Raw genomic sequence first — 9,596 nt, forward strand, 5'->3', positions numbered from 1 at the left:
AGAACCCCTACTAATCTGAATTAAAGCAAGACCTCTGTACAGCATCCATTTTACACATACTTTTAATTGATAACCATTTTAAGAGTGAAAACGTTTAAAATACAGGAAAAGAAATTACACAAGTATTTAATTTAGCATTGTGATTAAACCGTACTTGCCTGCTCTGCTTCATATATATATTTATTATATATTATGAGCTATTTAAGACAGAATAGTTTACAAAGTAAAAAAAGAAAAGAAAATTCCTAACATTACCAAATAAGAATCAAGTCAAATATAAAATGAGTTATTCTAAATGTGATAGGGTGTAAAACCCGAGGGAGGGAAAAATCTCTACACTGAATCCCTCTATACAGATAGGACTCTAAAACATTCCAAGGCCCACACATAAACCATCCTGAGTCCATTCCAATGAAACGATACATAGCCCATTACTTACCGCATAAACTGCCTTACTCATTCCTTTTAGTCCCTTTTGGGAAGTCACCTCCTCACCCAAAGCATGTGCAAGGGTCCAAAAAGCACGTTTAATGAGAAAGGTCTTTGATTGCATGGCAGCCTAGTGTGTTGCTAAGACATCCAGTTGTCATTGGCGATTTACGTATAATAATATAAATGTTTGTTCTCGTTATCCTAAAGCTTGTTCGGAGCAGATGCCTAAAACGTTTATTTTTTTGTTTAAAGCCGAGCAATAATATAGGTAGTTAACATGAAGTCCATTCAACCGATTCAAGGGATCCCATGTCACCCTGAACAGCTGAATAAGTGACGTTTGTGGCATGGCGTGCTGCTCCTTCGCCTCCCTCTTGTGGCCGACCTGCAGTAGTGCAGGCTCAGCTCTGTGGAGGAGGGTTGTCGTCTTTGCTAAAGGGCTGTGTGGATCCAGGCTTCACCCAGGACAGACCGGACACCTGCATTGCTTTGTGGTGATCCTCAGGCCGTCTCTGAAAGGTTCACAAAAGCAAACCACTGGTCACTTAACGGAGACGGCAGCGGTTCATACATGACCAAAGATGTCTGGCACCAGGAATATGTGACTTATTAGACCAGACCACTGTGTATTACTTCTATACTGTCTCACAGTATTTGGAGGTGGTGGAAAAAGTACTCAATGTTTTTTACTTAAGGAGTAGTTCACCCCAAAAAATGACTAATTTTCTATCAATTACACACCACACGAAGCCTTGAATTCATGGAGATTTTGTTTTTGGCGCATTCCTAAACCAATAATTTGCTGACCGGTGCAGACTTAATTTTGTAAAAATATCAATACTGCAATGCAGAAACTGCAGTATTGTTACAAGTAAAAAAAAAAAGTAAAAGTACAAAAATATTGGCATCAAAATATACTTAAAGTACCAAAAGTAAGAGTACACATTAAGCAGAATGTCCCGTTTCTAACTAAATGTATTACAAAACATATTTGGAAAATAGAGGATCTACAAGAACACAACACATTGCAATGCGACGTGTTGTGAGCTTGTAGATCTATTTTCAAACAGCCAAAGTTTAAATAGGGCTGAAGTGGTTAATGTACGTTTTGTAATAAAAATACAAATCTAGAAAGTAACTAGTGACTTAAGTTTTCAAACAGTTGTAGTGGAGTAAAAAGTACAATATTTGTCTCTGAGATGTAGTGGAGTAGAAGTAACGTATTGAAATTTGGAAATACTCCAGTAAAGTAAAAGTACCTCTAAATGGTACTTATAGTAAGTACAGTACTTGAGCAAATGTACTTTCCACCACTAGTATTTGGAAAATTGAGCACAAAAACACTGCCCTGAAAAAGTTTATTTCATTTTTTAGGAAAACATACTTTATGTGTGAACATCCGCTCCTTTGCCTCTTCGTGAACACCTGGATTCCATGGTGAGAAGCTAAACAGAATGGAAGGAAAAAAACAAAGACAATGGAGATAGACAGAGAAAAGAGACAAAGGTCAGTTAGTGGGCCAGAGAGCGATCAGTAACGCATCCATTTGTTTCGTTTGAGGTTACATCACACACGGTCACACCTCATGATTACAGGGCGTGTGCCTGTGTTGCTGTGGCTGCGACAACAAGGGGAATGTGAGGAATGGGGGAAGCCCGAGTTAGGCTCCATTCATACTTCGTAGCACGCCGGTGTCGCGCTTCTAAAATAACCGACCTTGTAGGTCTGCTATTTTTATGCTATCAAGTAATGAGCATAAAATAGACTCAAGTGCACGCAGGGGGTGTTGTGCACCGAAAATAGCAACTCTACAACGAAAAAAAACAAGGAAAAGAAAATAGCAGATCTAACGCGTCGCCCTGCGACACGTTGTGAGCTTGTAGATCTGCTATTTTTTTTGGGCGTGCCGACATCAGTGTTCAACTGGCTGAAGCGTTCACCAACCTTATTGCGTAGGGATCGTCTATCTTGGGCTGGTCGAACAGATGACTGTTGCATAGTTTCACGCTATCCACCACCTTGCTTTTGAACAACTGCACATCCTTTTCATACCTGAGAGAAAGACAAAAGACATGGACACAGGGCGTGAACAAAGTTTTATTGTCACATCAGTCTACAGGGGGTCAAAAGTGGGTGAAATTAGTTATTGTTACTTTCAGAAAGACGAAAAGAAAAAGAAGAGGGGAGCAGGGGGGCAAGGAAAAAAAATATAAATGGCATCAGAAAAACATGTCAGGGAGAGGCAAAACAAAACTCAAATAGAGACTGTAAATTCTACGTTATAAATCGACAAAACTGAAAGGGTATTCTGGAAATCAGAAGGTCCTCGGCTGGGCACGGCCTGCCCAGTTTGTACAGTACAGTACAGTACATGTCTCTCAGTATGACTCTTAACCCCCAACTGCTCCCTGTGAGCTGTATAAATAGCATAGCAACCCACTGCTCCTAATAGTTAGTATGGGTAAAGGCAGAGGAAGCATTTCATGTACTGTATGCAAATGTACAGTGCCAGAAAATACCACAAAGGAGTGGGGACTAAATAATAATACTAATAATTATTATTATTATTAAACTGTAAATATATGAATGAATGATTCCGATTACATGATGAGTTCTGTATTAAGCGCCATTCACACTGAGGACTATAGCGAGAACTGTAACTGTATCAGCATTGTATTTTTTTTATAGTTGGTGTGAACTCTGCCATCCACTTGACTTAGAACGATGTTTAAAACTATATTTTTATAGTTAGTTATAGTGCTCAGTGTGAATGGCCCTTAAAGCAGGCAATGCAAAAATGACAGAGTGCGCAACTTATATATTTTTTATCCAGTGACCTAAATGACCTGCTTTCCAACCGGGTGATCATTTGTTATAACTTTTTTCAGGGGCAGTTTGTAAGAGTCACGCTTAATTTATATTCTGTTGTACAACAGTATCCTGCACCAAAAATAATGTACAAGCTCACAATGCTTCATGAGCTTTGTCTTTGTTTATTTTTGGCGTGCCACACCGGCGTACAGCAAAGTATAAATCTCAGGCTTAAGAGCAGGTGGTGTCATGTTTTCTCTCATTTTAGATTGTGCAGCAGCGGATTACTCACAGCACAGCAGCCTCTGGGTTGAGTGGCTCCAAAGTGTTGATCTTGTAGAACACAGTGCGTGCGTACATCAGGACCTGCCAGATGTGGTTGTGATTTCGTCTACAAGACAGCAGACGGAGGAAAAAAAAGCATTAATGACATTAAAGTGCCAATGACTGGGCTTACAGTAATGTAATATAGCAATCCTTAATTGGTAATCTCACATACACAGATTGTCTGTTTGATTTGGAAATGTGGACAGCTTTTTGTGTGCAATTGCTTTTTCATTGCTTATGAGTTTCAAAACATTTGAATGGAGAACATTTGGTGATATTTTGATTTGCTCCGTCTGAATTAAATGAATGTCACATAGTGACACATTGTGAGCCTTTAGATGGGCGTTTTTCCCTACTTGTGCACAACATAGTCATACAACAAAGTATAAAATAAGGCATTAATTTATGAAGAAAACATAAAAACACATACAAGGTTTTTGCCAGACGGCAGCGATATGCTACTAATGACAGTAGTAATATAAAACCTAGGTTGACATACAGCATGTACATTATAATACAACTGAACTATGCTCAGTTAACAGTAAAGTAGTCTGAAGCATCCTACTAAAGAAAATACTCTCTCATCCACTATGAGGAAGTAACATGCTGTACAAATGAAATCTACAGCACAAAACACAACTTGTTTTTGCCGTTCAACCTCAATTTGAGGAAGAAAACAAGTTATTGTGATGCAAGCGTAAAAGCAGAGAACTGACCTCCATTTGGTGAATGCTCTCCTAACATCGAGCTCTCCAGACACAGGGTCTACCAGGGGATGGAAGACTGGGATGTCAAACACCACTTTCTGAAAGGCAATGTCAGTGAGGAAAGCCCTTCAGTAGAAATACTAAAACAAGCTTCTGCCAAAGTATATGTCCACTGTGCCAAGTTCAGTTGACAGTCATTTCCTTCATTTCAGTTTTTGTAAAACAACTATATCGTTGCTGTCGGGCAGAAACCTCTTATCTCCAACTTTTTTTTCTCCGTCAATTAATGCTCTACTGGATCATACTATACAGCATCAAACAAAAGTATCAAAAGTAGCAGATCCACAAGGCGGATTGAAAGGCGGTGCAAAGTGATACTTTTGAATTTTAATCTTGAAAAGTAACAGTTTTTGGACGAGATTTCCACTCTCTAAGCCTAAGGCCTGGTTGCCAAATTTCACATCCAACTTTACAGCGTTACCCCCAGTCATCATGCAACATTAATGTGCAGTAATTGATGCTTTGGTTGCACATTCATCCAAGTTACAGTGTACAGCCGATTCATGACGTACTTGAGATACTATCAGTCTAAACATTTGACCCACACAGAGGGCACTTTTGTTTACATAACGCTTTAGCTTCATGTGTTTTTTCTCCAGCGGCGTTTGTGTTATTCATGTGGTGGCACGTTACTTCTGTATGGTTATCAAGGAAATTATGGCCTTTTTTAGTCTAGCGGCATTCAGTAAGTTGATGTTTGAGAGTTACTCACAGGACACTCCCCGTCAGGGTAGTTGTCTGGAATATACACAGTGAACTTGAAGACACCGTCTTGGTACAGGCCATGTCTGATAAATATGACTCCAAACCACACTAGAAGACAGGAAGATAATGAGATGAGTAAGCAAATTCAAACGCATTTGAACAGGGATGCAAGAGCAAGCACTACATTGCCACTGTGTATGTATACTGTAAAGTAGAAAAGTATTCTCTATCACCCGAGTTGTATAGCAGTTGCATGTTTTGACACAAACTTCAAGTAACCAGTTACTGTACATGTCTATTTATTGTTAATACTGCTATGGTAGCATTAGGTTTTGATCAACTGGCATGAAACAGATCCCTAAGCACATAGTACAGACATACACCAGAGGGGGTTCTTACTCAGTGCAGACTTGAAGGATGGCTGGACATAGATTCCTGGCAGTTTCTGCTTTATCACCAACGTACTGCAGGTCACAAAGGCAGATCACATGACACAAAGTCAGGTGGATGCAGACAGAGGGGAGGTGGGACAGAAAATGCATTGAATTGATTTTCATTCCTAACAGCCTAGATCAGCACTAGTTAAACATGTGATCTTGATCTTGACGTGCCTTTTAAATATTTTCACTTATGCCTTGTAGCATTGGTTCTCAAAATGAGTCGCCAGCAAAAGAAGTTAAAATAGCATCACAAGCATTTTTATACATATATTTCCTATTTAAAAATAGCAGATATACAAGCTCACAGCGCGACACGCCACTTTGTGTCGCGCTATGAGCTTGTAGATCTGCTATTTTTGAAAAATTGTTCAAATCTGTGCAGATCTAAGAATATATACATTTTTAAAGCGAACATTTTAACTCAAATCTTTGCTTCTGGAGGTCCCTGGCACAAAACATTTTCAGATGGGGGTCCGCAGCCAAACATATATCAATCTGGGTGTCCTTGGCACGACAAAGTTTGAGAACTACTGCCTTGTATATGTCCTGTACTTACAACTCTGCCAGCAATGAGTACTCCAGGTAGAACGGGCCATAGGAGGCGTGCGTGCCATTGGCCGACTGGGCCGAAGCGGCTAATGAAGGGGGCTTAGTGACGGGGGTCACATTCTTGGGTATGGCAGGAAGTAGCTTTTTGCCAAAGGGCGGCCGAGCCGGGCTGGCTCTCTGGTCTGCCTGCCCGCTCTGTTCCTCGCTGTCAGATCTCTGCTATTAAAGACAGGGGAGAACAGACACTTCAGTAAAACTGGCACGTTGAGCCGATTCTCAGGGGAAACGAGCCATTATCCATCTCCTGAATTGGAAAATGTTGTTGGCAGGATGAATTTCCTGGCTAAGTGGAAAGAGAAGGGGGAAGAAAAGTTTAATTAGAAACCGAGTTGAAGTGGGCCACTGTTTCTGAGTGTCATGCACACTAGAGAGTACACAACAAGCAGCGATGGGCAGTGACCATATGCTGTGACCAGGCTCTCACGTTTCACTGCCCGTCTGGCATCTGTTGCCCAGCTCCTCGGGGACAAGTTTTCAGACTAGAATGACATTCAGAAAAGCACAGCTCCAATCCTATCCCAACGATGGCCATTAGCAGACAACGGCAGATAAAGTGGGGATGCATGAGCATTGAGCAAGTCCACGCACTCTTGAGTAATGCAGTGTGTTTTGAGGTGATTATAGATGTAACCTGCACATTTCTGAAAAATGAAGCTATAATTTTGAAAGAGTGGAAACAAAAAAAATAACACTGCAGCTCTGCACAGTCTCGTAGGGCAGGGTGTATTATTGTCACCCTTGCTAGAGGTATGGTATCTATTTTCCCCACCAGATCCCATCAGCATGCTAAAATCTCTAAGCCAATAGCAGAGCTAGTACTAGGAAGACAGATTGATCGATCCTTTAACACCGTTATCGCTGGCATCAACAATAGGTAAAGAAAAGCAAACAACCAAACTTGACAAAGAGTTCATCTTCATATTGGAAAATGTCAATATAGTATTGAGTTCTCTGTATTCAAAGACAAAATGTCAATTGTGTCCTTCCAAATTAAACAAAAACAACTGCCAGGAAAGTAAAATCTTTAAATTGTAGATAATCCAGGGGAAAAGTTAAGTTAGCCTGAAATAAGGTTAGTCAGTGACTTGTTCTTAACCACAATTTACTACTGCAATTATTATTCTTAAGAGTTTTAATGAAATAGTATGATTGTTATCCATGATGTGAAATAGCTGTGATTATACATGTGTAGACAATCTGTCATGTCACATGATGAGCACATGACGAGACCGTTGACTTGATGAACAACATAACTCTAATCCTGTTCTCCTAGATCAAGCTCAAGTCAGGACAAGTGGGAACAGGTGAAGGAGTTTTAAGCCCTGTGTGAAGTCTTTGGGTGCGTTTGGAAATTACGCACCGGAGCACACTCGTCTATTAGTTTGTATTGGCCAGTGCGCTCAGTGCTGTATTTTCGCACACGCCTCTGTTGTTGGACAAACATAGGCAAGGTGTTACTCAAGACTACTGTAAAAACAGTAAACACTATCTACGATTTAACCCATTAAAGCCGGGAAAGCATTTTATACTTTGGCTATTCAAAAATAGCAGATATACTGCTATTTGTGCAAATCTTTGAATATACAGATTTTTTACAGCGAACATTTTTAACTCAGATCTTTGCTTCTGGGGGTTCCTGGAACAACATATTTTGAGATGGGGGTCCGCAGCCAAATACATATAATTTTGGGGGATCCTTAACATGAAAATGTTTGATGTTTTCAGATAACTGTTCGGACTTAGAAGACATAGAATCGGCCTCAGGTCTTGGGTTAAAGCACTGCAAATGTGCCCAACAACAGAGTAAAATGCATTAGACAGACAAGAGCCAAATGTCTGAGATGAAAAAAGGTGGATGCAGCCAATTAGCTTCTCAAGAGTGAGAACTGACTTTGTGTCAAGTTGTTGTAGTCAATGGGTCAGTCGGTGTGGTCAGTGCAGGTGTGTCGTGGTCCTTACCTTACGTCCTGTATTAGTAGACATGCTCCAGAAGGGGTTCAGGTTCATTACTCATACAGACAGAGGTTCAGGTAGAGCGGCCCTCTGCAGTCTATGTGGGTGCCACGACAAATGCCACCTGTGCCATCCAGAACAGCTGTGACTGGAGGTGGTGCAAAAAAAAAAAAAAAAAAACACATTTACAGCTTTGATTGATTGATTACTTTATTTAGAAATGTGCAGAAAAAAAGCACATGGAAGTACAGTTCAAATAAAAGGTCAACTAAATAGGATTGAAAAGCCCCCAAAAAAAAGTCACTGGCTTGTTTCAATTGGGGTCCTCACGTACTCACTCAAGACACTAAATGACAGACCAGATATACACTATGCAGAACATAATGTAAACAGTTTAAAGGTAAGAAAAATTAAAAATACAGTACAAACAATTAACTTGTAACTTGATGAACCAACATTAGCTACTGTCCTTTGCTAGCCTTAGATCAAGCCTTGGATCAAGACTATCTATCCTAGATGCATTTTTATCGATTTTGACATTTGCATTTGTACGATATGCAAATGTCAAAATTGATAAAAAAAAATACATGTAGTCTTGATCCAACTCAAGGCTACTGTTCCAGATAGACTTTGAGTTTGTGTTAGCATTAATGCTACGACCCTATAATCTGTGCCGTTTCGTCCTCTGTCGACATGTATACGTTAGATCTGTGGTGTTTTGGTGTGTGTTTAATTGTTTGTAAAGGTCATGTCAGGGTGAGGCTGTTTCACTTTAGCCAACGAGCCCTGATAACATCCACATTCCTGGGTAGGATAGATAGAATCTGGAGCCACCGTGTGTGTAGCAGCCAGACAGTAGCTAAAACGTTTAGCTTGACCTGGCTAAGCTTCAAGCTATAATTAACACTATCTAAACGTCACGTTATTATTTCAACTCCGCCACTGACATGTCGTGAGAATGAAGGCAACGACAAATAAGTCCATTGTTTGTTTGCTTTTTAAGCTTGAGTGCATTTTAACGTTACCCCTCAATGCTAACGTTAGCCTAGCAACAAGCTGCCCTCTGCTAACAAACAAGTTGTTCCTACCCTTTAACAGCCTGGTGTCAACTTACCGTCCTCCTCACACAGAGCAGTGAAACAGTCTTTAATGGAGATGTTTAAACACGTCCTTTCTTTCTTTCTTTCTTTCTTTCCCCCTGAAGGAGTTGATCTCTCGGCTGCTTGTTGTCAGTGTCAGCCCCTACAGTAGCTGTGATGTCAACCTGCTAACTACAACTAACTAGGTAACAAACAGTAGCTATGATGAGCTTTTGACAGACCGGACGGAGAGGAAACACTGTCACACCGGAATTGTTGACCTACTGAATACTGTGACTGTCTGTCCTCGTTTATCGCAGTGGTTCTCAAACTGGGGGTCGAGACCCCCAGAGGGGGTCCTCACATTATTTTGGGGGTCCCCTGATGATTAGCTTAATGAGCAACATTGTTTTCTCTCTCAACAGTAAACAAACCAACATACAGTATTAGTGTACATTCCTAAAGTTACAATT

The 9,596-nt window shown here is 40.4% G+C and overlaps 1 protein-coding gene across 2 annotated transcripts; it reads right to left on the reverse strand.

The window, feature by feature from the left end:
• Positions 1 to 46: 46 nt before the first annotated feature.
• On the reverse strand, positions 47 to 9,368 carry aktip (akt interacting protein). Of its 2 annotated transcripts, none has more exons than XM_084058001.1 (10): positions 9,159 to 9,368; positions 8,051 to 8,192; positions 6,039 to 6,247; positions 5,442 to 5,506; positions 5,050 to 5,150; positions 4,287 to 4,375; positions 3,536 to 3,634; positions 2,377 to 2,484; positions 1,817 to 1,877; positions 47 to 944 (listed from the first exon to the last, which is right to left on the reverse strand). In XM_084058001.1, exons 2-10 carry the CDS (start codon positions 8,096 to 8,098, stop codon positions 834 to 836), a joined length of 891 nt encoding a protein of 296 aa, XP_083914127.1. In that variant the 5' UTR covers positions 8,099 to 8,192; positions 9,159 to 9,368; the 3' UTR covers positions 47 to 833. The 2 variants fall into 2 exon arrangements, with proteins under 2 accessions (XP_083914127.1, XP_083914126.1); XM_084058000.1 differs by having other exon boundaries at positions 6,039 to 6,250.
• Positions 9,369 to 9,596: the final 228 nt, after the last annotated feature.

This window comes from Gymnoscopelus microlampas (assembly GCF_963454915.1).
Source record: "Gymnoscopelus microlampas genome assembly, chromosome: 1".
Classification (NCBI taxonomy): Eukaryota; Metazoa; Chordata; class Actinopteri; order Myctophiformes; family Myctophidae; genus Gymnoscopelus; species Gymnoscopelus microlampas.